The sequence below is a fragment of the Tubulanus polymorphus genome, chromosome 8, assembly GCF_964204645.1.
Source record: "Tubulanus polymorphus chromosome 8, tnTubPoly1.2, whole genome shotgun sequence".
NCBI classification, from domain to species: Eukaryota; Metazoa; Nemertea; class Palaeonemertea; order Tubulaniformes; family Tubulanidae; genus Tubulanus; species Tubulanus polymorphus.
Window position 1 is genome coordinate 4928230 of NC_134032.1, and position 27867 is coordinate 4956096.

Sequence of the window (27867 nt, forward strand, 5' to 3'; positions counted from 1 at the left end):
TATTTGAATATTTATTCAAACAAAATATATATTTAACATAAAACCAGACAGGGGAAAGTTAGACACAATTGTGTATATATGTTGATATTTCCTCTGTTCACAAGTTTACAACTGCTTACATCTGTTTTTATAAATTATTTAAACCGTTGTTGACTCCTGACCTTGGTTGTACAGAGCTCCAAAAATTCAAGTAAGCTCCTGACCATCCAACTTGAGTACGTCCACTAACAACCGTCTTGTTTGATTCTCGCGTGGGAACCACGCATCCTTTTTTAGTCTATATCTACTTGTTAAACTAGACACGACGTAATGATTGACAGTTCAGATAACAGTGTGTTGTTTTGCTGCTAGCGGAAAATTAGTCCATTGTAAATAATTTCTTGATTCATAAAATACTAAATCACCCTAAAGTAAAGGAATATTCTCCCAATTGGACTCAATTTAAATTTTTTTGCGCCATCATTGACCTCGAACGATGAATTCAATGTAATTTTAAAACGCACTGAAAAATAACTTAGATATAGCGGTAAATTTCCGTCAATAAGATTTTATTAATTATGGTATTTCATTGAATTTTAACTGAATTCGGCGAAGTTCAAACACCCTTCAACCTAGCAAGACAGCTATATCAGTGCGATTATACATTCCTCTGTCAGGAAGAGAATTTTGGTCAAGCCCATTTTCGTGTATAGTTAATTAGCACAATGTACTTTAAAACCAAGCAACATGTGATGCTCACAGTGTGCACACTATTTTTGATCAGCGCGCTCAGTGACGTCACACAGAGCTCCTAAACTATAATGATCAAAAAATTGAACTAAACTCAATGTATCGGTACAAATCCGAACATGTACACGGCCGATATTTTACATTTGATACCAAAAACCCGTTCATGCAGCGCACAGATCGCACCAACCCGTGAAGTTTCGCCGTTAGTTTCTCATAGTAATCATTTGCTCGGACGAAACTTATTTAGTTAACATTCTAACCGTGTGAATCCCTAGTTTTCGGAATTCTGACATTTTAGGAATTGTGCGCATAAACGCCGCTTTCCAAATGAAATTTGGAATTTAAAGATAATTGTCGTTTTCTAATACGTGAATTTGAAACTGTCGTAGGTTATCACTATAATTGCTATAACATAATTATCCTTCATGATTAAAAGCATAAATACAGTATCGGGAAAGGAAACTAAATCCATCCGATATATTTCAATTCATATTTTGACACAGAATAGCGAACAGTAGGACCTTCTCAAGACGAAATAAAAACATATTCTCTCTGTCACCACATCTTCAAAATACTGTTTATTTACGGTAACATCCAATTGGCCAGTACTTTAAATACTGTAAAAACAACCGACTGGGGTTGGGCCAGTAATCGCAAGCAAAGGTCATGCAGTGAACCGACCTAGGCTACAATATTGTAGCCTCGGTCAGTGTTTACAAAAAAAGTTGTGCAGTGAACCGACCTAGGTTACAATATTGTAGCCTCGGTCAGTGCTAACAGCTGAATCACACGTTCTATGCAAACCCGCACTGCTAGGTAACAAATTATCTATCATTCCTTTGACCGAAGCATAACCGTTTTCTTTTTTCAGCTTTACAATTGATTCCATGAATTTAATAATTCCATTTTCGAATAATAATGTGTTAAATAGCAAATAGCGAATTTGTAAATGATTCAGCCAAACTGTTTGTGTCCAAAGTTAAAGAAAAATAGGAAAACAATCAAATTGTTCAATAGATTCGTTGCGGCGAGTATCGCAAGCATCATAGTTCCAGACTATTTTCCGTCTCGGTAGCGGTTTCGAGTTTTGAAACGCCGCATTGATCAAAAGAGTACTATGATCGGTATTACCGATAGGCATGGTCACTGAGCATTCTTTATCAAGACTCCTAGAATCGGTAAAAAGTAGATCAATACAGCTGCTGGTGCTAGCTGTAACGCGAGTTGAAAAATGTACAATTTGGGAGAAAAAAAAATCACTGGGGATCTGATACAGTTCGTGGCCAGGTGTATCTGTAACATTGCTTTTGCACCATACTGATTTTTTGCATTGAAATTGCCTAAAATATGTGTACAATTATTCAGTAGATTTATCTTTTCCTGTTCGTCACATATTATTGCTTTCATCGAATCGCTTTCAAGAATCGCTTCCGTTCATTCGGAGGTTGCAAGGGGATCTATAAGTGATACACGATATCGTTTTAAACTTTTCTTTGATATTTAACCATATCGAGTGGTTACACTAAGAAATCAGAACATTTCTAACGTTACTGATTAACGAGTCGTGATAATATAAAATTAGTCCTCGATTATTTGGCGTATATTGCCTTATAAAAACCCTCTATTGTGAAGTCATCAAGTCTTGTTGAAATATCTCCAACTTAGCAAAGAGCAACAACTTTTGCTTTTGATTCAGTGATACGGGATTTGACAATCAAAACGTGTTCCATTGTCAGCAGTGATGCTTCTAATTTTTGAAAATAAAATAGTAAGATCAGTTGTTTTCTCAGGACCAGGGTTGACTGATATCGTTACATAGAATTAAAATATAATAGCGTGTTTTATAGATATAAACTAAGTTTCCGCCACCCGGGAGTAGGACCACTGAAAATATAGCCAAAATAGTAGATACAGAGTATATTGTAAATATGCTTGCTTCTGCTGCTTAGAATTTTACCCATGCATACACTATCAGACACCCAATCATAAAGCATGTGAAAACCGTACCAAAGGATACTAACAGGACAAGTATAATAGATATGCCGTCGGATAGAAATAGAGATAAGTATATAAAAAGCTTTAATAGTAAACGCACGTACAGCCTATTGTCAGGTGCATGATTTACGCTAGCCACTAGCCGTTCAGATGGAGTTTTCGAAGAAATATAAAGAAACCATATCACTCGAAGTTGACGGTGGTGCCGCAGTGGAACAAGTGCAATAGTAGAACCGGTGGCGCGCGCAAAGATTTGAACAATTCGCTAGGTTTCGGTTTCTGGAGACGAATTTGGTATGATTTCTGCAATCAATTACGAAATATAACGGTCGCGCTCCTTTTTGGGGTGATTTTGCGATGGCTACTAAGCCGAACAACTTAACCCTTTCCATTAACGATAACATTAAACGGCCGATACCGTATTACCTTTCATCGGAAAAATGTGGGTCACTGAGTCGTCATGAATGGAGCGATACGCATAAGGGAACCTTGCATCACGTAAGACACCAGGGTCTAATCCGAACCCAGTGCCCCTTGGACGTCAGGTTGGTTCTGACTGGTAAACAAATACGCCTTCATTTCACAACGACGGTTGTTTGAGACTGCACGAGTTCCGTATCCTGAACGAGAAGTATATCTGCAACATCCGGTGATTGAGGATCCCGCGAAAAATCTGGTGGTTAAAGTTTGCCATTGACAAACAAATTATCACGGATCAAAACTTTGTTGTTACGATCAGCCCGGAGCTGTTTGAATTTACTCAATTGGGCCGCCGCCCTGTCGTTTGTCTCGTTAGGAAATTGATCTTTCACAAAGAAACTACTACCTTTAAGGTTTTTACAGTAGCTCATGACTTCTCCATGCTTCTGACTAAGCTTGCCTTTACTGGTAGTGAAGCGAACAACGATGGGCCTCCTTTCAGATGACCTTTTGCCTTTCAATGGGCAACTTCGATTACTATGCTGGTCTCCATTTTATCTCGCGGCACTTTCCTGTTGTCTACGAAGAAGTCGGATGCTACTTTTGGCAATTTTCGCCAGTTTTCTTCTCCATGATGAAAATTACTACGTTCTGTAGCATCGATCTGCGTTTTAGATCGATGTTCTCTTGGGAGAGCAACTCGAATTTAAGCTCAGCGAGTTCGAGACGCCTGTTCAATCCGTTTATGTCCAGAAGTTGATTATTGCATTACTTTCGCTTAATCATGGACTTTCTAAATACGATTAATCCAGGTGTCCAAATCTTGCATATTCTAAAGAAAGTTGATCATCTGATCGAAACAATGTCTTCGTCTTCGGTACTTCGTTTAAGTCACAGCTTTATACAGCTTTGCCCTACAAATATTTAATAGAAAAAAAAATAAATACCGGTACTAATTGACGATTAAAACGTTTGGCAACGATTGAATTGAAATTGACTACTGGATGTATTAGATTCAAATAAACACATTATTTGGACTAGTACGCTTATTCATTTCGATGTAAAAGTGCTGTTAACGTTAATCTTGCTCGAAAAGAGTTGCTGTCGTCAAATATGGCACCATTTATATGATTTATTATAACGATACACATAGCAGGATAAGTGTTTAAATAGAAGTACAGCAATTCGTATAAGCTACTTGATAATACTTATCGGGACCAGCACACTCATACAATTGGAGATTGTCTGCTATCTAATACAGTAAACGCGTTTATTTTCATGCGTTGTTGTCGAATGACCTGAATGTTATACTGGTTGATAACAAATAACCCGCTCCCTTCTCTATTCAATATATATATATATATGTACATGTAGTATTGCCGCGCTATACTATATTTTTTACTTCCAACATGGCTTCTTTCGACACATTAAAAACAGCCTGTATATTTCTATTGGACGTATTTGCGTTACTTGTAAGATGTATCGCAGCGGTGGTATTGGAGGTTCTAGGGCTGGTATGGAGGAAGCCTAGATCACCGATCCGAGGAGATATAGCCCTTGTTACCGGAGGAGGTCACGGTATAGGCCGCGAGATATGTCGTATACTTGCCAGGTATGGAGCGCAGGTTGCTATCTTGGATATCAACAAGGTAAAATATCTGATGTACTGTATATTTCAAGTTTAAGACATTAACATTCAATTATCGATCTCATAGGTTAAGAACCTAAGAGATTGGTAATTACCGATCTCATAGTTTAAGAACAATCGTCTAAACGCTGTAACCAATTTGTATGAACAATCATACGTATCATCCATGTGGATGGAAGGTATAACAAAGCCTATCGCACATAAATATATTATTTTCACCCCGATTCTATCCCATTCTACAAACTTAATACACTGTCCCCTTTTGGTCTTAATCTCGAGGATAATACCTATCGTAGATTATTAATAAATGTATGTCGATATTCAAACGATATTTAAAGGGTAACTGACACTTTTTTTAATTTCAAAATTCGATAAGTCGTATCGAACTAAGGAAGATTATGAAATAGTTCTGTTCAAAGATGCGTAGTTTCCGCGAAAATCATGATTTTGTAAGACAATTTTTGACCTCATTTCGTTGTATACATCGCGTTAGAAATCATCGGCAATTTCCGTCGTCGATCACCGGCGCTGCGACGTCAATAAAGGGAGCAGTGAAAATTCTCTTCTATGAGATAACGTTGCGTTTTTACTACTCGGCGTGTTTCACTGCTTTTTCTCAATGCCAAATAGCTGTGTTTGCGTTGGGAGCGATTATTCGGGTAGGGGAATATTTCTTTTTCCGAAGAATCCTGTTCTTCGAGAAAAATGGGCTTCTTTTGTAGGTTTAAAGCGATTGAATTGGAGCGGCCCAACGTCGAACAGCGTCGTGTGTTACCGGCATTTTACCAACGATGATTTCGCTAATAAAATGCAGTATGATGCACAATTTGCAAAGAGGTTAGTTTCATTCAGACATCTTAACATTTATTAGAGACATGGTTTGAGAATTATTGTTGTAAGGGCTTGAAAATCACTGTTAAAAGGGTCGCATTTTTCACGTCCAATTCAAATCAATAAAATTTATTTCTTCCACGCGCGGTATCCAATTCATGGTGTATCATTATTGTCATTCAGTTTTGAATATATCGCTGTATTTATTGATTTTTTGCAATTTAATGATATTTTTTTTCTAGGGATGCAAACGCTATAAGAAACTGCACAGGTGAAGACCAAAATGGTGTACCGCATCAAACCTAAGATTATCTACAGAACACCATTTAAGGCGCAGCGTTCAGTTGGAATCCAAGAAAATGCATTGAGTGAGTAGTTTTCATTCAGTCTATATCGAATTATGGTACATCTTGTATTAATCTATTTTTTATTCCTGTGATGATTAAATATGGTCTGATGATAGCTATGTTCAAATCTTAAAATAACGAAGCAAGATAATTATCTCAAAAAAATTTTTGATAGGATAGACAATTGTTTGTTCTTTTTAAAAATTTTTCAATAATAAATCATGCTTATATGTTTTAAACTATAACATAGTGTGGATTTTTAATGATATCATCTATTCTCCCTATCTTCTAAATCCTACTACTGTGGTCGATCTGTTTAGCCCGAAACATTGGTATATAATGTAAGCGACTTGCTGAATAACTTACGAATACCTCAAAAGCCATTTGTATTGGAGAAGAATCAGATTTTGGGAGTGACAGTGAGGATGATGACTATCATCCAGATTCGGCAGAAGAGTCAGAGATGGGCAGTGGCTCTGAGGATGATTCTGAAGGCAGAGTTATGTTTGAAGAAATGAGGTTAGTAAAGTATGATATTTTAATCATGAATAATCCTTTCCTTTCTTTTGTATAAAACTTCATTTATCATTGCAGTGATGAATCGGATAAGTCGTATAGAGACCAAACCAAGATCATTGTGTTTCAGTCAGCAATTCTGCAGCTGTTACAAAACTGCCAGTGCTTTGGAAGAGAGAAGCAAGTTTGGAAGAGGCACAGAGGAACAATGTTGACTGTCAGAACAAATTGTTTGAATTGTGGTGAAGCTACTGAATGGTCCAGCCAACCGACAATTGCTCGTGGAATTCCTATATGGGATGTTTTATTAAGTGCCATGGTTCTCTTAACAGGAAGTCTGCCCACAAAAGTTTTTCGACTAGTCAAGTAAGTTGCAGTAAAAACAATACCTTCAGTCAAATCAAACGTAATTTTCTTAAGTTATAAATGTAATGGTTAATCCAATTTCAGTTTAATGAATATTAAGGCTCAGAGTACCAGGCCTTTTTTTCGGTACCAGAAAAACTATCTTCACGATGCTGTTTCGTCCGTGTGGGAAACAAGTAGATCGGAACTTGTCAACAAATTACCAGGGCCACGATTGCTTGCTGGTGATGGACGTTGCGATTCTATGGGTCATTCAGCTAAATTTGGTAGTTACACCCTGATGGATCTAATAACTTGTTTCAACTCGTTAAGGTATGTCAGAACCATAAAATATTGCTTTTTCCTGAATTTAAAACAGACAAAGGTTTATATCCACCTTTGTTATTGATTTTTTTAGTCGAATGAGGTTAAGAATTCAAATTCAATGGAATTGGGAGGCTTAAAGCGTTGCCGAATACAGATAGGAAACCTGAAAGTGATGGCATTTATTTCGGATATGCACATTCAAATCACAAAATGGACAAGGGAAGTTTGGAATGGAGCTCACTATTATGATTGCTGGCACGTTGTTAAAAGTAAGTTCAAACATTCTTCATGTATAATTTAGATATCACTCACGGAATCGAAAATGAGAAAAAATACTAATTTTTCATTTTAAGGTATAACTAAGAAACTGGAAATAATGTCAAGGAAAAAAGAATGTGAAGAAATCAAGGATTGGATAAAGTCAATAAAATGTTTTTTGTACTGGTGCGCAGGATCATCATCACCCGGGGATAAAGAAGTGTAACCGGCTGGTTGTTGTATCGGCAGGCTAGCAAGAACTAGCATTTACACCAGCGGTACAGGATTCCATCCATCAGGAACAACAAGGCAGTTAAACCTTATATGTACAATCTTTATTGCATCCCGGAATGAGAATGATTATCATAGATTTACATAGTCTTTATATACAGAATCATGAGTATAATGTGAGAACTAGGTGTCAGACAAGTTGTAGACATCAGGACGCACAAACAAACACCTAGCGACTTGTTTGAGAGACATTAATTAATTATCGATGAGCACTGACTATAGCTAATTATCGTGAAAACATGTTGAGTAATGTCACATGTTGATTACGACCTTAAAGCACATATTGCACTATAGTCATAAGTTATATTATAAGTAATTGGAATATCAGGGGTTCAGATCAGAGGGCGAGAGGGCGAGACACCACTCATCACCACAAGTAATTTTTTTTCCTAATAAATGGGGGAGAATGAACACCAACCAGAAAACAATAATGTCAATAAAAATCAATATTATTGTCAATATTGTAAAAAATACATCGATACATCTCATAAAACACGACATGAAAAAACTGCAAATCATATAAAAAATGTAATAGATTTTGAAACTCCAGAAAATTCCAATGAAAGAAAAGAAAGATTAGAAAATATGAATGTGGATGAAATAAAATGTGAAGTTTGTAACGAATTTATAGTAAAAAGGAATTATAATAGACATCTTGAATCACAAAAACACCGCCAAAATTTGAGTAATAATGTTTTAGGAAAAGATTATTTTGATAATAAACCTCAACAAGTAAAAGAATCAACTTCAAAAACAAAATCCATTTCAAATAAACCTTACATGGAAAATGTTAGAAATTATATTGATTCACTAGAAATAAAAGATACAATTGAAATCTTAGAAACATTACATAGTAAAATTGGTCCTGCAACTATTATTTTTAGATTTTTTAAAGGTACAACAATAGAAGATTATAGTAAATTTAATGAAATAATAGAAAAAATACTAGATTTGATAACAGATGTTGAATATCCAAAAATTAGTATCTCTGGGAAAGTAAGTTTTATAAAGTCAGAAGAAAAAATGGATTATAATATTCAAACACTCTCTGAAGAAATAATTTCAAAAACACAAATAAAAGAGAAGTTAGAAAAAATATTAAATGAATTTAAACGTCATATTGAACAAAGATATTTTGAGGGTTCTGGTTTAACATTGAATGAAATTATATATTTAGATTTAAATGTTTATAATACAAAAAGAAATAAAACATCAAAAAGTAATAAAATGTTTAAAAATAATTCAAACTTTATAATAGAAAAAGATATGAAAGCATCAAGTTATATTAAATTACCATTTTTATCAAAAGCAATTATAAATGTTAAAAATGAAGACAACAAATGTTTTCTATGGTCAATTATTAGTTGCTTACATCCATCACAGGAAAATGTTTGTAGAATAACAGATTATCGGAAATATGAAACATTATATAAAATTGATCAATATCCAGTAACTATAAAAATGATTCCTAAAATAGAAAAAGTTAATAATTTAAAAATAAATGTATTCGAATTAATGCAATTACCAAAGACAAAAGGTGAAAATATTAAAGATTATACATTGGAAGCTTTATATTTAACAGAATATTATGATGATGAAAATGCTATAGATTTGTTATATTATAAAAAAGATGAAAATGAACATTATATGTGGTTAAAACAAATTGATTTATTCTTTAGAACAGAAAGTGATCATCATAATAAAATTTATCTATGTAGAAAATGTTTATCCAATTTTATGACTGAGAATACATTATTAAAACATAAAGAATTATGTGATAATAAAGATTTTTGTAAATTAATAATGCCAACAGAAAAAGATTATAAATTGAAATTTACTAATCATAAATTTAAAAATATTGTTCCATTTGTAATTTATGGGGATTTTGAATCATTGAATAAAGAATTAACTGATCAAGATAGAAAAGAAATATATAACAAAAAGCAATTATTAAAATCAATGGATAAAGGAAGTGAATTAAATGAAGACATAATACAAGACCCACCAATTATAAATACAATTAAAAAAGTTCATCAAAGAGCTGCTGCTTATGGAATTTATATAAAATCAAATTATCCCGAATTATATGAAAGTCAATATATTTCTTTTAGAGGTGAAAATGTAGTTAATGATTTTTGTGATAAAATTATTGAATTAGAAAGTGATTTTACAAAATTATTAAACAAAAATAAAAGAATAGTTATGACAAAAGAAGATGAAATTGATTTTAATTATGCAACTCATTGTTGTTATTGTGAAAAACGTTTTTATTCATTTGATAAAAGAGTTAGAGATCATGATCATTTAAATTCAAAATATCGTGGAGCTGCTCATGAAGATTGCAATTTACAAGCTAAAAAAGTAAATTTCGTACCAATATTATTTCATAATTTATCAGGTTATGATACCCATCTATTTATAAAACAATTATCGGGAAAATTGGGCGCAATTAATCAAGAAATAGAAGAATATAATGCTATAAATGAAGCAAATGTAAGAAAATATGATTTTAAACTATTAGCTAAAACATCTGAAAATTATATTTCATTTCAATTTGGTTGCATTAGATTTTTAGATTCTTATAGATTTCTAGCAAGTTCATTAGATAATTTATCAAAATCATTAGTTGATAATGATTTTGTTATAACTCGATATTATTATCCAAATGATTAAGATTTTAAATTATTGAGATATAAAGGCGCAATTCCTTATTCATTTTATAAAACACACGATGATTTCAAAGAAACGAAATTATTGAAAGATCAATTTTATGATAAATTAAAAGAGGAGTATGTGAAAGACGAAGTTTTTGATAGAACATTAAATATTTGGAACCATTTTAAGATGAAAAATCATGGTGAATTAGTTGATTTATATTTAAAATCAGATGTTATGATATTGGCTGACATATTTGAAAAATTTAGAGAAGTTAATTTGAATCATTTTAATGTTGATCCTTGTTATTGCTACTCTAGTCCTGGTTTAACCTGGCAATGTGGTTTAAAATATACAAATGTAGAATTAGATTTATTAAAAGAACCAGATATGGTTTTATTATTTGAAAAATCAATTAGAGGTGGAATTAGTGGTGTTATGGGAGATAGGTATTTTAAAGCAAATGATGAATATAAATTATTATATATTGACGCCAATAATTTATATGGTTGGGCAATGATGCAACCTCAACCATATAAAAATTTTATATTAACAGAAGTTGAAAATGATGATAAAACTAATTGGGAAAGCGCAATTATGAGTTTAGAAGATGAAGCACCAATTGGTTATTTCTTTGTAGTTGATTTAGAATATCCTGAAAATATAAAGTTTAAAACAAGAAACTTACCTTATTGCCCAGAACATTTAACTGTAGATGATAGTTATTTAAGTGAATACCAGAAGAAAATAAAACCGAAAGATCATGTTTTTACAGAAAAATTAATACTTACTCAAAATAATAAATATAATTATATTGTTCATTATAGAATGTTAAAATTTTATCTAAAACAAGGAATGAAATTAAAGAAAGTACATAGATATATTGAATTTAATCAATCAAAGTGGTTAGAAAAATATATAGATTTCAATACTCAACAGAGAACCATATCAAAAACTGATTTCGAAAAAGATTTTTTCAAATTGATGAACAATAGTTTTTATGGAAAAACATGTGAAAATATTAGAAATAGAAATGATATTGAATTAGTAAATGATTCTGAACGATTGAGACACCTACAATCAAGTCCTAGACATTTAGGAAATAAAAGATTTGAAGATTATTTAACGGCAGTAAAATTAAAAAGAACATCCATGAAATTTAATAAACCTATATTTATAGGTTCAACCGTTTTAGAAGTTTCAAAGCTATTGATGTATAATTTTTATTATAATGTTTTGCAACCACTTTTTGGGGAAAAACACATAGAAATTCTATACTTTGATTCTGTAACAGCTGACACCCCAATATTATTAAAATGTAATGATAAAATATTGATAAGAAGAATTTCAGAAATAATTCCAAAACAAAATGAATGTTATATTTCATATGGTGAAAAAGAATTAATACAAATAAATGGATTAATGGATGTTTGGACAAGAAATGGATGGAAAAAATTAAATAATATTATTAGACATAAAACAAATAAGAAAATCTATAGAGTTAGAACTAAATTAGGATTTGTAGATGTTACAGAAGATCATAGTTTAATTAAACAAAATGGTGATGAAATAAAACCAACTGATATAAAAACTGGAGATGAATTATGACATAAAAGATTTTACCCAAGAATGAATCATATGTCATTTGATGAAATAATTGATAATATTTATAATATAGAACCCGAAACATTGGAAGAAAAAGAATATTTTATCAAAGGATTTTTCATGGGTGATGGTTCAGCAGGTGTGTATAATTATGTTAGTGGAACTAAATATTGTTGGTATTTATGCAATCAAGACTTAAAATTATTAGAAAGAATTAAGAAATTCTGTGAAGAAGTTTATCCAAATAAAACATTCAAAATCATAGATGTTATGAAATCATCAGCAGTTTATAGAATACTTGTAAATAATCCTAAAGATTTTGCTATAGAATATAATAATGAATTCTATATTCATGCAATAGTGAAAAGTAATACTTCGACAAAAGAAAAGATAGTTCCAGATTATGTATTAAATGCAAAAAATAATTTAAGAAAATGGTTCTTCATTGGGTTCTATGCCGCAGATGGCACTAAAAAATTTACAAAGGATAAAAAGATAACCTTTGCACAGAAAGGAAAAGTTGCTATATCAGGATTGAATATATTATGTAATTCATTAGGCTTCAATATGAATATTGGGTTGATTAAATCTAAACCAAATTGTTTTAATTTAAGGCATGTAGAAAAAGATTTAACTGAAGAAGTTAAAGATTTATTTGAAATATATAACCCAACTGACTATGTTTATGATTTATCAACAGATGATGGAACATTCAATTCTGGGTTCCCATTAATCCAAAAAAATACTGACGCCTACATACTAAAAATCAAGACAAATGATATAACAAAAGACTTAAAAACATTGAAACATTATTTTGATTTTAGCAATTACCCCAAAGATCATGAATTGTTTAGTAATGATAATAAAAAGATTCCTGGTAAGTTTAAAGATGAATTAGGAGGTGATGAAATGATTGAATTTGTTGGGATAAGAAGTAAAATGTATAGTTATAGAACAAAAGATCATGAAGCTAAAAAGTTAAAAGGAATAACAAAACATGTGGTTGATAAACATATAGAATTTCAAGATTATATAAAGTGTTTATATAAATCAATTGTAATGAAACACAAAATGAATTGTTTAAGATCAGAAGATCATGAGATGTACATTAATGAAGTTGAAAAAACTAGTTTAAATCCATTTGATGATAAAAGGCATATTTTAGATGATGGTATAAAAACATTACCTTATGGCCATTAAAACATAAAATCAATATCATCATACTCGAAATCACTATTAGCTTCTTCATTTTCATTTAATTGTTCAGGTTCTTCTTCCACTCCATTTTTCTCATTTAAATAAAGTTCTATCTTGTTCTACATTTCATCTCGCTCTCTTTGTTTCTTTTTGTTTGTTAATTCATCAAATGGAATTATAGTATCTAGGTTTAAATAATTTACAATCTTATTTAAAAAGAATTCATAATTTATTGAATCTTTTATTCTATTTTCCAAATGATACATTAATATTTGTTTAAATATTTTTTTAATATTTTCCATATCTTCTTCTGTTAATTTAGGTTTTTCATAATAATCGTTAAATAATAAATATAAATACATTTTCTTTTGTTTTGTGTTAAATGTTGGTGGAATAATTGTTTTTATAATATCTTTTTTAGTTATTTCACCATTTTCATTTTCTATTATTTTCATTTTTTCAAGCCATTGCATATATTCTGGTGTATGATCTTCTATAGAAAATATTTTAAAAATTTCATCAAGATAATTTAATTTTGGTTCTATGAGAAAATCTCTAGTTTTTTCTTCACCCCATAAATTCTTTTGCCATCCACATTCATTACAAAATAACACAGTACCTTCTTGTCTTAAGGTCGCATAACTACATTGTGGGCATTTTCGTTTATAATTTATTGGTAATAGATCTTCATTAAGCTCTTGGTATTTTCTTACGTTTTCTTTATGTTTTATTGTTCTATTATGTAGATTTGAATTACTTGTTGTAATAATCAATTTACAATATTTACAATAATATGTTTTTCTTGTTAATTCATTATATTGTTTTTCTAACTTTTCAACTGTTTCTTCATTATCAGGTAACGTTTTCTCATATTTTATTTTTTCTAATAAATTATTTTTTCTTTCATTGAATTCAGTTTCATATTTATTAGAAATTTTATCTATATGTGCTTTACGAAATTGATGATTCTCCCAATCTTCTATATTTTCAGGACAAAATCTTATTCGACAATGCTCACATAAATTATTCTTTACATTATTCTTGTCATAAAATAAAAAAGGTCTTTTCCAAATAACTTCGGGTTCAACTTCAGCAGAATTACTATCAATATTAGCCGTTGCGCCATTAATTCTACACTTCTCTGAATGTTTTTTAACATAATTTCTTGAGAATAATTTATTACATTTTGGACAGTTCATTTTAGGGGGTTTATAATTTTCATTATGTTTTTTCATATGTCGAGCCTTATTACTTTTTCTTAGAAGTTCACCACAAATTTCACATGCTATCTTCTCATCCATATATTAAGGAAAAATTTTATTAAAATTAATTTTTAGTGATAAGCGGTAATTTTTTTATGTTATAAATAATGGTAGAATTAAACGAATACAGAATATTTGTTGATTCTAGAAGACTTACAAATTATAAATCACATAATTTAATAGTTCAATTAGATAGAGAATTTAAAAATTGTGTTGATTTGAAATTGATAAATATAAGTCTATGTAATTCTTTTTATAATATATCGGATAAAACTATTGAACATAGATTGTTTATGATTTTTGATAGAAATGCCGATAAATGGTATCATATATTTATAAGACCAGGATTATATAATTTAGAAACATTAGCGCAAGAAATTAATAGAAGAGCTAGGGCAAAAATAGGCGCTGCTGCTGGATTTGTAATTAAATTTTTAAAAAGTGATATCAATAATAAAGTGAGAATAAAGTTAGATAAAGGTGAACAATATAAATTTTTAGTTAAAAAACCTATGGCTAAACTGTTAGGAATTAATCTAGATAAACTTTATTCAAATGTTGACATTACACCAAACTTAATACCTTACACACATTTTTATATTTATTGCAATTTAATCGATCCTACAAAAACATTCGAAGCAACTAAAGATATAACTTGTAATTCTGGTTTACTAAACATTTTACCATTGAAGAATTTATTTTTTCTAATAAATTATTTTTTCTTTCATTGAATTCAGTTTCATATTTATTAGAAATTTTATCTATATGTGCTTTACGAAATTGATGATTCTCCCAATCTTCTATATTTTCAGGACAAAATCTTATTCGACAATGCTCACATAAATTATTCTTTACATTATTCTTGTCATAAAATAAAAAAGGTCTTTTCCAAATAACTTCGGGTTCAACTTCAGCAGAATTACTATCAATATTAGCCGTTGCGCCATTAATTCTACACTTCTCTGAATGTTTTTTAACATAATTTCTTGAGAATAATTTATTACATTTTGGACAGTTCATTTTAGGGGGTTTATAATTTTCATTATGTTTTTTCATATGTCGAGCCTTATTACTTTTTCTTAGAAGTTCACCACAAATTTCACATGCTATCTTCTCATCCATATATTAAGGAAAAATTTTATTAAAATTAATTTTTAGTGATAAGCGGTAATTTTTTTATGTTATAAATAATGGTAGAATTAAACGAATACAGAATATTTGTTGATTCTAGAAGACTTACAAATTATAAATCACATAATTTAATAGTTCAATTAGATAGAGAATTTAAAAATTGTGTTGATTTGAAATTGATAAATATAAGTCTATGTAATTCTTTTTATAATATATCGGATAAAACTATTGAACATAGATTGTTTATGATTTTTGATAGAAATGCCGATAAATGGTATCATATATTTATAAGACCAGGATTATATAATTTAGAAACATTAGCGCAAGAAATTAATAGAAGAGCTAGGGCAAAAATAGGCGCTGCTGCTGGATTTGTAATTAAATTTTTAAAAAGTGATATCAATAATAAAGTGAGAATAAAGTTAGATAAAGGTGAACAATATAAATTTTTAGTTAAAAAACCAATGGCTAAACTGTTAGGAATTAATCTAGATAAACTTTATTCAAATGTTGACATTACACCAAACTTAATACCTTACACACATTTTTATATTTATTGCAATTTAATCGATCCTACAAAAACATTCGAAGCAACTAAAGATATAACTTGTAATTCTGGTTTACTAAACATTTTACCATTGAAGAATGTTAAAGAATTTGGAACGCAAATAAATTATAATTTAACAGAATGTGATTTCAAACCATGCATTCCTCGTTTTAATAATTTTAGATTAGAAATTAGAAATCATAATGGATACTTAATTGATTTAAATAATTTCCCTGTAATTTATGAATTAGTTATAAGATGTAAAGAGTAATTTTTTCATTATATAAATGAATATAACTGTTGGACCGAGTATATGTTTTGGGTTTGATTTTAAACATGGTAAAGAAATGAGAATTAAACTAAATGATGTAATTACTGATGTAAAAAGTAAATCATTTAACAATGCATCAATGATTGATAAAGAAAAGTATAATATAGAAAAAGTAATTGATTTAATTAAATCACCTTTAGAATATTATGAATTAAATGAAGATGGAATTATTGATGATATCAAAAACATATTATCCAAAATATATGATAATCATAAAACTAGTAATGAAATAAATGTTGAATTAATCACAAATAAGATAACTAAATATTTTGATGATAGTAATTTTTTTGATAAATGAATGAGTGATAATAAGTGGATAATAACTGGAATATATAATGGCGCATTACTATCAGTTGGAACTGTTGGTTATTCAATGGTATTAAAAAAAGTATTCAAAATGGGAAGTGTTAATGTCGATAGATTTGATATCAATGATATTTTGAAATTAACATTAGCAGTTACTTTATCTAATTTAACTATTGATTATTTGGAAAAACAAAAATATATTCCTCCCATATAAATGTATAATTTTTTTGCTAAATAAATGGCTTCTGCAATTATAACTATTATAGGATCAGCAATTGTTAACGCTTTAGCATTTACTGGTGGTGGATATTTATTTAAACATATTGATAAAAATAGTTCATTAGGAGAACAAAGAAGACATAACTTAGCGTTAGAGAAATACAATAAAGCTGCAGAAGAATATAGAGAAAAGAGACAAAACTATATGGATTACATCAATAAAGAATTATATGATCAGAAGATTTCACATAGAGATTTTCAAACAGTTGATGATGCAATGAGTTTATATAACGCAGTAACAAATAAAGAAAAATTACATCTATACAAACCCAAATTATCAGATTATTATACCCCAAGTAAAGAACAACAGAAATATGAAATAATTTGGATTTTAGGTGGAACAGTTATTGTTATATTTGTTGCTTATAAATTTACTAATTAGTAATTTTTATTCTAAATAAATGGAAGATAAAGTTGATAGTATTGATATTATTCCTCATGATATAAATAAAACTAAATTAAAAACATATTTAGAAAAACAAATATTAGAATTTGAAAGTGACTTAAAGATAAAAAAGAAAAAATATCTAAAAAGTAAAATTATATATTATCTTATTATTAGTGGTTCGGTTACAATTAGTTCTGTAATAACATTTCTAGCAATATTCAGCCCATTAACACCTTTAGCTATATCAATTGGTGTGTTAGGATTAAGTTCAAGTGTTTTAACTGGTATAAGTTCAAAATTAAATATAAAAAGTAATAAAGAAAAAATAAAATCTAATATAAAAGAAATTAATAAATTAAAGAACACACTAGATTATATAATAAGTTTAAATGGTCATATAACAGTTGAAGAACAAGATAAATTATTAAAAGAATTAATAAATTATTAATTTTTTAATTATATAAATGGCAGATAGTTTTCCAAAAGCTTTCCAATATAATAAATCAATTAAATATAATATTCCAGCAATAGATTTTAATAAAGATATTACATATAGAAATGAAGTTTTAGATTCATTAAATAATTTAGAAATTTATGATACTGAAACTAATAATTTTAATGCAAAGATGGAAAATATATTTCATGTATATTTAATTAATTTTAAAAAATTGAAAGATGAAAAACAATGGTTATTAAAATCTAATATGAAGTATTGGCAGAACCAATTAAATTTTGCTGTTTATTGTGCAACAACAGGATGTGGAATTAGTTGGAATGATCATTTGAATAATTCTAAATATAAACTAATTCAAAGTTTATTTAGATTTCATACATACTTTCAAATCAGAATAATATTAAATGAATTAGAGTGCGCTTTACCAGGATCTAGATATTTTAAAGAATTAGATAATAATATTAATTTATCAAAGTTTTATAAAATTTGTAATGAATTTAATATAGATATAAATAATTCTGATTTTAGAACAAAAATTGGAACAATAAGATCACTTCCTTGCCCTAAAAAGATTGCAGAATATTGTGCACTTCCCATACCATCTAATAGTTTTTATAATATCTATAATAATAAATTAGGTTATGGTAAAATAGAAACTAAGGATTTAGAAACATTAAATTTCAATAAATTACCGAAATTTTATGATAATTTAAAACAAGAAAACAATAATGGTTGGGTTTATTTTATTTTAGAAAATAGTGAAGGTTTTACTAAATCAGGTATAGAAAGAATAAATCAATCTATTAGAACTTATTTGATTTGTATTCTAGGATCACAAGTTGAAACAAGATCACCGATAATTGGAAATTTAAAAACATCATTTGATACACAAAAACAGTTTAAAGTTTTATTTGAAGATTCAATTCATAATGATGAAAATAGATCGATTCCAGAAAACATTATAAGATATCAAAATTATTTAGATAAATCTCATGTAAGACTTAATTATTGTATAGGCCCTAATCTATTAATTATTTCTAATGATTTAGTATTGAAGATGGGAAACATAATTGGTTATAATAATCTAATTAAAACTGCAACAATAAATAATTCATTTGGATTAAATGATATAAATAAAAAGATTATTACTGCTCCAAAATTAATGGAAGGTGAAAAAAATAAAAAACATATTCAATCAACAGAAACTAAAACTAAGAATATTAAATTAAATAATGATTCTAAAATAAAAGATTACAACACATCAGAAAATAAAAGAACTGATAAAATTCAACATGATATAATTAAACTAAATGATGATAATAAATCCCATGAAAATACTAAATTAGCTATAACTTGTATAGGAATTGTAATCGGAGGAATATTATATTTTAAATTTTAATTTTTTTATTATATAAATGGAAGTAGAAGGTGTAGAAGATATTGGAATGGATCCTTTTGATGAACCTGGTATAAATGATGAACAACCACCTGATTTTGATGAAACAAGTTTTAATGATGGTAATGAAACAGCATATAATTCTAATTTAACTACACCTCAATATATTGATAAAACACGTTCAAAGATAAGTATTGAAAATGAAGTACCAGAAATAACAGAAAAAGAATTAAAATATAATGAAATTATTTATGAATTTAAACCAATAATAGAAAAATCTGGATTCAATATAACAAATAAAGGTATGAATCATTTAGTAAAAAATTTAAAATTTTTAAATGGTGAATATTATTGGAAATTGAAAGGCGACTATTATTTTAAGATTTCAAATCTTAAAAGTGGTGATAAAATAATAACAAAATCAACTTTTAATTTATTAGAACAATCTAGAATTAAGAAAATCAAAAATGATGCTATAATTGATGTTACACAAGAAGAAAGATCTGATAATATAAAAGAATTTAAAAAAAGAAATGCTAAATTTTTTAAGATAATCAATAATAATTTAGAAACAGAAACAACTTCTGAACAGAATATAACTTCCAAAACTAGTTAACTTAAATCAAATAAAGTTCAAACTGAAAAACTTTTACCAAATGGATTACTTGATGCAACAGATCAAGAATTAGAAGATTTAGATATATTTTCTGATAAAGCAATTAGAGAAATTGAAAGTATAAGACTTGCATCTGATAAAATTGCGCATGATAAAAGTATAAGAGATTTTAAAATTAGAACTTTAGAAAAAGATAGAACTGATAAAAATAAAGAAATAGAACAACTAAAATTAGATAGAGATAATAAAGTTATTGAAGAAATTGAATTTAAAAGAAGAAATGCATATTTAGAAAAAGAAAAAGATGATTTAGAATATAACATAGAATTACAAAAAGAAGAAATTAAATTATTATTAAAATCATATGATTATAATATAAATAGATTAAAAGTTATTTTTAAAGATTTGTTGATTAAACCAAATTCTGAAATATCATTAAAAGACAGAATAAAGTTATTATTTAAGTTAGAAGGAATAACAATTCTTTCAATTCTAACAGCTGTAACTATGGTATTTACAACAATTGGTTTAGCTATTTCAAATTCATTAAAATCTACTCCTACTCCCACTCCCAATAAACCAGATAAACCTCCAAGCAATAATTCTATACAAGATAAAGTTAAGGATGGTTTAAAGAAATTAGCAAAATATTTATGGGAACTATCTAAAAAATCTGCTGCAGCTTTACCAGGAGTTATTGCTTCAATTGTTGGTTTTATATTGAAATCTGCAGGTAATATTCTTAACTTTGCTGCTGAACATATTATTTTATTTTTAATTACAGTTGTAAGTGCTATTATTTTTGGGTTAGTAAACATAATAAAAAATAAATAATTAATTTTTTTGTTAAATAAATGAGTGGGAGTTATATAAGTCCTTCTAAGATTTCTAGAATATCTAATGCTATTAAAGCAGAAAGATCACATCATATAATTACTCATAACCCTTCAAATATTAATCCCGATGAAACTTTATACGTTAGAATCCCTCGATTAACACAAAATACTTTTTATGTTCCAAACAGTATTTATTTATCAGCTGATATAAAAGTAATCGGTAATAATAATAATTATGTCGTTGATAATGTTGGAAGATATTTGATTAAAAAGTTAACAATAAAGATTGGTCCGGAAACAGTTTTCTCATTAGATGATTATAATTTATTTATGCATTATAAAGATTTATGGTTAACAAAAGAAAATAGAAATAATATGATATTTCAAGGCATCCAATCAGAAAACCAAAATAAATTAAGATCTGAAGCCAATAACGCAATAGTAAATAATGACGTAGATAATTTGATTAAAAAGATTTATGGAAGCAAATATAAAATTCCATTAGATTTTGAATTGATAAATAATAATGCACCTTTATATAAATACGCAATTCAAGAAGATATTATATTTGAGATAACATTTGCTCCTGTAAATGAAATTGTATTATCTAGTGTTGTTAAAGATATGAGTTATAAATTATCGAATATATGTTTAGAATATGATACAGTAACTGATGAAAATATTGCTAGAACAATTCAAACTCAATACAATCAAGGATTTTCATTATTATATGATTATATTGATAAATTTAAAACTGTAACTATTAATGCAAATGATGAAATAATTAATGAGAATATTAACTTTCCTAGAAGATCTATTAAAGGCATATTAATATTTTTTACCATTGGAACGTATACTAATGGCGCAATAAATGTTGATAATTATTATAATCCTGAAATAACAAAAGTAGAAATAACTATCGAAGGAATAGCAAATAAAATATTTTGTCAAGGAATGAGAATGATAGATCAATGGGTAGAAATTAAAAAACATTTTATGAATGAAAAAGTAAAATCATTTGAAAATTGTAACATTAATCAAATTGATTATTATACCGGTAATAAATTTGCATTATGGGTAGATTTTAGAACAACTGAAGATAATTCATTACATGGTTCTGGGAAAAAATTACAAAATACAAAAGATGGGATCCAATTATTTATGAAAAAGAAAAAGGGAATCAAAAATTTTAAAATGCACATTTATATTATATCTGACGCACAATTAAATATTGTAAATTCTCAATTAGATAGTATTCAATATTAGAAATATAAAGTTAAAATTAAGGATATATAAATGAGTGGTAAAAAAACTCCTAATACTAAAGAACAATATTTAAGAAATTTATATTGCAACCCTGAGAGTTCGGTTGCTTATTCTTCTACTAAAAATATATGGCGTAAAGTAAAACAAGATAAATTAGATAAGATAATCCCACAAAATTTAGTTAAATATAAAGATATAAATGAATTTATGTTAGAACAACCAACATATACAACACATAAAAAAATTGTTAGAAAATATAAAACTCGTAAAACTATGGTAAGTTATGTAGATCAACAGTGGCAAGGAGATTTAATTGATATGAAAAATCTTAAAAAAGATAATAATGATTATTGGTGGATATTGAATATAATTGATATTTTTAGTCGTTATGTATGGAGCTTCCCACTTTATAGAAAAGATGCTGCACAAACATCACATGTTTTAAGAAAATTTCTTTCAGGTGGTAAACTAAAACCAGAAAAAATTCAATTTGATGATGGAAAAGAATTTGATAATTCATTAGTTCATGGACTTTTAGATTTTCATAATATTAAATATTTTTCGACAAAATCGGATAAAAAAGCAGCAGTTGTTGAACGATTTAATAGAACATTGAGAACAAGAATGTCAAAATATTTCACAGCAAATAATACTTATAAATGGATTGATGTTTTACCAAAATTTATAGAAGGATATAATAATTCTTATCATTCTTCTATTGGAATGAAACCTATTGATGCTAGAAAACCTGAAAATGCTGAAATTGTTTGGAATAATTTATATGGAGCATTTCTTGTTGATGATTTTGGTGAACCTAAATTTAAATTTGGTCAAAATGTTAGAATTTCTAAGTATAAAAAGATATTTGACAAAGGATACGATCGAAATTTTACTAGAGAAATATATAAAATAAAAAAGGTAATAACAACAAAACCATATGTCTATAAATTAGAAGATTTAGATGGTGAAGAAGTTGATGGCTACTTTTACGAAGAAGAATTAAGTTTAACTACTGAAAATCTAGAACAAGAATATAAAATTGAAAAAGTACTAAAAACAAAAACTGTTAAAAGAAAAAAATATTCTTTAGTAAAATGGGTTGGATGGCCAGATAAATTTAATGAATGGATATTATCAAGTAAAATTAAAAATATATAAATGAATAAGGAATTATTCATATTTGAACCTCATAATATGTTAATTTCTGGTGTAACAAATTGTGGAAAAAACTTATTTTATATTAAATTTATTAGAAACTGTTTATGAAAACTATTTTGATAATATAGTATTATTTTGTCCAACATATGAATTTAATCAAACTTATGATAGAAACATTACTAGAAATAATAAATTTATTATATTAGATCCTAAAACAGTAAAAGAAAATTTAGATAATTGTATAAAAATAGCAATTGATATTTATAAAGGATCAAATACATTATTTATCATAGATGATTGTGCTAATCTACATGATTCAAAAGTTAGAGAAAGTGAGTTATGTTATTTAGCTTTTTCTGGCAGACATTTTGGGATAACAACTTGGGTTTTAAATCAAAAATATAATTCAATTGTTAAAGACTTTAGAGAAAACATTAGATTTCTAGTTTTATTCTACAATAAAGATAGAAAATCGATGAAAAATGCACTTGAGGAAAATGATATTATTCCACATGATTTACATAATGAATATATGGATAAGTTGAAAAATATTAAAAGATCAAAATTACTATTTAGATTACAACACCCATTTAAATATGAATTTATTTAAATTCAATTAGTTTGTTAATCTAGTTGAATTCTAGTTATTGGTAGTTGTAACAAAAATCAAATAGATTTAACAATATTTTAACTAGCTTGTTAATCTAGTTTAATTCTAGTTACATTCTAGTTGAATTCTAGTTGTTAGTAGTTGAAACAAAAATCAACTAGAATGTAACTAGAAATAAACAAAAACAACAATATTTCAACTAGCTTGTTAATCTAGTTGAATTCTAGTTACATTCTAGTTGAATTCTAGTTGTTAGTAGTTGAAACAAAAATCAACTAGATTTAACAAGAAATAAACAAAAACACTAATATTTCAACTAGCTTGTTAATCTAGTTGAATTCTAGTTACATTCTAGTTAAATTCTAGTTGCAACATCACACAATTAATTTTTTTGTTATATAAATGGTAGGTGAAAAGAAAATAAAATCTAAAAATGGTGATGTTCCAATTGAAAAAACTTTAGATGATTTAGGAATAACAGAAACAAAATTAACTCCAGATGATGGTGCTTTAAATAATGTAACAACAAATAATAATTATGAATATTATCTTTATTGTAAACATCAATTAGAAATATTAATAGCATCTGGAAAATGTAAAAATTTTGTCGGTAAAAATTTAACTTATAATGAATTAGATACAATGAAATCAGATGAAATTATTAGATTATTTAAGATTTATGAAGCCGCGAGAACAGCTAGAATTAATGATGCGATATCAGAAAATGTAGTAAAAGGTTATAGTAAATTATGTAATTATATACTACCAATTGAAGATGAAAATAGATTATATTCCGATTTAAAAAATGATTATTTAGTTATGACAGAATTAAATAAATGGATTGGATATTTATCATTTCAATTAGGTGGATTTATGACATTATTATCAACTGGGGTTATAACATTTTCAAATATTGAAAGTAAAAATATTTCTATAATAAATGAGCGAGGTGGAAGAAGTGAAGAAAAAACCGAGATCACAGAAACAAATTGAATGGTCTCGGCAATTAGGAATTAAATCACAAGAATATAAAAAAGCTGTAAAAGAAAAAATAAGTAATAAAAATGTTAATAAAAATAGTGAAAATATTGTTATTTCTAATCCTTCTAATGATAGAATATTTGATAAATATTTATATTTTACAGTTGGATTTGTAATTGTATTCATTTTGATTGGGTGTAATTGGTATAAGAAATCAAATAAAATTCATGGTATTAGTAATTCTGAACCAACTGCTATCAAAAATGAAAGTACTTCTGAAATTCCAAAATTGATAATAAAAAAAATGGATTAATATTATAGAAAAAAAGCAAAAAAAAATAATTTTTTTAATTAATTAAATATTAATTGAATATCTCACTACTTTTGTCTATCACTGTGTGGGCGCCGTTTATGACACCATCTATGAGGAGCAATTAAATTGTCCAGATAAGTCATTTCGGATTCTAGATATTCATTATTTTTATTAATCTATTTTTTTAAATTTAATCAACAATTTCTAAATCATGATGGCCATCTTCATTTTTCCCATGATATATTATTTTAAATCCTACTAAATCTTTCAATTCCTCCATACTCAATGAAACCCATTTATCGGGTAAAAACACTTTAAATTCTCGCGATGTACTAACATTACAGTAGCTTAAATTAGCTGATACTTTCTCTCCATATTTAGTTTTTATCTTTTCTAATTTTAATATTTTATGTTCAATTTCTTTTGTAACATCAACTAACTTTTTTATTTCAAATTGTTTTTTTGCTGGTTTTATTCTGTTAATTATTGTTGCTAAGAATGCTTTTCTATCTCCCATTTATTAGGGGAAAAAATTACTTGTGGTGATGAGTGGTGTCTCGCCCTCTCGCCCTCTGATCTGAACCCCTGATATTCCAATTACTATTATATTATTATTATTATTTTTATTATTATTAATAATAATATGTAGTAGAGCTATGAAATGTTATGAACTGTTCGATATGACATTGTAGATCTATATGATTATGAAATATGCAAATTATATCAGGGTGACAGATGGCATCAGTAAAAAATGGTCATCAGCAGTCAAACACATCCAAGACAATCATGAAGACTGCAGCCATGAACCCATAACATCAGATAAGAAATGGCTGTATCCAGGTAAGATATTATTAATTGCAACCTGCTGAATCAGAATTGAAATCTAATTACATGTGATGAAACATACTATTTACAGGATCTTTGGTTGGTGATTCGATACGAAAATATCTGACGAATACACGGGTTGTAAAAAAAGTGAAGATGATGTCACCATGCGGCCAGACCAGTAAACTGGATTGTCTTCGCAGTGTATTCAATCATTTTGCCCCGAAGATGATTCAGTTCTCTTACAATGGAATGACAAGCAGGTAAGCAAAGTATATAATAATTGAGTTATTTCCATTTGTTCATACATATGTCCCTGCTAAGACTTATATCAATCAAGATTTGGAATTAGAATATGTTGACATTTGCTGGAACAAGATACTCGAGGACGTAGAAGAAGCAGATAGGCCAAGGAAAATAATCACAGTACCACCGACTCTCACATCAAACAGAGAAAGAATCTCCAAAGAAGAGGCCATTGCAATGCAAAGGACAAGATTCAAAAACACTAAGAGATGATTGAATGGTAAGCCTCTTGACATTTGTATTTTAAGGTATAATTTCAAATAATCTTGAAATACATGCACATGAAAACATGACAATTATATTGATTTTCTTAACAAAAATTCATTCTTTTCAGACTTACTGAAAAAAGGATGACCCAAACGGATGATTGAATTCGAAGAATAATGTACGAAGAAATATATTTGAAATTTGGCAGTTCAAAGATACCGAGTACGTTTTCCAACATCCGGAATCATGATATATCTTGTATTCGTTTTATAAATCATCCTAAAATATTTTTCATGTCTTTTTCAGGTAATGAAGACAAAATATCTACATTTGCATGGAAAGATTAATGGTGAAACTAAGCTAACATGTCTTAAGTGAAAGTTGTAGACACCAGTTCACTCAATAAATGATCTGTAGAAAATTGATGGGAAACTGCAAATAAAATTATTGATCAACTTTAGCATTAACAAAACTGCTCCTTACTTGAACAATTGATTGCTTTCAGCTGTTTGAATTAAAACTCAATGGATTGATTGCAAAAAGTTTGATGGATTATAAATATGCAATAATAATTTATATTTTATATCTTAGCGATGTCATTGTTTTATAAAAGTATCTGTAAGAAAAGCACAAGTTAAGAAGAATATATGAACGTTGTTTAACGAATTCCTTCATTTTAATTCATTAAGGTCCATCAATCGACACATTACAAAATCCTTTATATACATGGTCCTCCTCATAACCGTCCTCAAGGAAATGTGCGCGGATGGACGAAACGACACAAGCAGGCAAAATCTCCTATTCTCCTTGCCCAAATATCCCAAACACCATCGAACAAATGATCTGTACGCTCTATGTCTTAATTTCGCATTTTCTGGCCCTTCAGAACTTTTCCGTCCGTACTGACGTTTAAATTCCGTCCACATCAGCTGCAGGACCCAAGGGTTCAAACAGATTGGAGCGAAAGCTGCCGTGTCCGTCATGCAGGTCTCTTCATTTTTTCACGACGTCAATCTCAATACAGCACACACACACTCCTGCTCCGTCTCTAAGATCTGACAATGTCCACATTGGCACCTAAAAAGATTATCCCTAAAATATTAATTATTAAGGCATGGATAAAGGTATCTGCTTGTAAGCCTATGCTGATTCAATGCAGTACAAGAATAGTCCAGCAGTGCCAGCACAACAACGTTGAATCGCACCGAGCTTTTGAAACCGAGCTTTTTAAGATTCTCTTATTTCGCCAACAATGCTAAAAAACCTATGGTTAAATCTACGACTTAATGAATCTTAAAATACACATTTTTAAGTTAAATGTTATATAAACATAAGTAATAGGGGTAATGGGCTTTCAAGCCAAAGGTCGAACGGTCGAGCTCATTAAAAAGAAACATTAAAAGTAATTTAAAACTATAATATATTTTCATAACCGTGTGCATTTTATATTATAACTAAATATTTATTCTAAGATATCAATAATTTAAATTT

At 28.3% G+C, this 27867-nt stretch overlaps 2 protein-coding genes across 6 annotated transcripts in view; both read left to right on the top strand.

Moving 5' to 3' along the window:
• Positions 1 to 4486: 4486 nt before the first annotated feature.
• The window catches only part of LOC141909685 (17-beta-hydroxysteroid dehydrogenase 13-like), a 146740-nt gene continuing 123359 nt past the window's right edge, over positions 4487 to 27867 (top strand). For both annotated transcript variants that reach the window (XM_074800253.1, XM_074800254.1), the window contains exon 1: positions 4487 to 4793. In XM_074800253.1, the coding sequence (XP_074656354.1) occupies positions 4554 to 4793 (240 nt within the window). In that variant the 5' untranslated portion in view covers positions 4487 to 4553. The remainder of the gene's footprint in view (positions 4794 to 27867) is intronic.
• On the top strand, positions 4860 to 27014 carry LOC141909686 (uncharacterized). 4 transcript variants are annotated; one of them, XM_074800255.1, is made up of 13 exons: positions 4860 to 5131; positions 5515 to 5629; positions 5866 to 5991; positions 6291 to 6489; positions 6565 to 6852; positions 6937 to 7164; positions 7250 to 7427; positions 7512 to 7725; positions 25766 to 25878; positions 25955 to 26126; positions 26204 to 26389; positions 26504 to 26598; positions 26683 to 27014. In XM_074800255.1, the coding sequence occupies exons 4-7, from the start codon at positions 6434 to 6436 to the stop codon at positions 7293 to 7295; spliced, it is 618 nt and encodes a 205-aa protein (XP_074656356.1). In that variant the 5' UTR covers positions 4860 to 5131; positions 5515 to 5629; positions 5866 to 5991; positions 6291 to 6433; the 3' UTR covers positions 7296 to 7427; positions 7512 to 7725; positions 25766 to 25878; positions 25955 to 26126; positions 26204 to 26389; positions 26504 to 26598; positions 26683 to 27014. The 4 variants fall into 4 exon arrangements, with proteins under 4 accessions (XP_074656356.1, XP_074656358.1, XP_074656359.1 ...); XM_074800257.1 differs by lacking the exon at positions 4860 to 5131 and having other exon boundaries at positions 5155 to 5629; positions 26216 to 26389; XM_074800258.1 differs by lacking the exon at positions 4860 to 5131 and having other exon boundaries at positions 5155 to 5629; positions 26242 to 26389.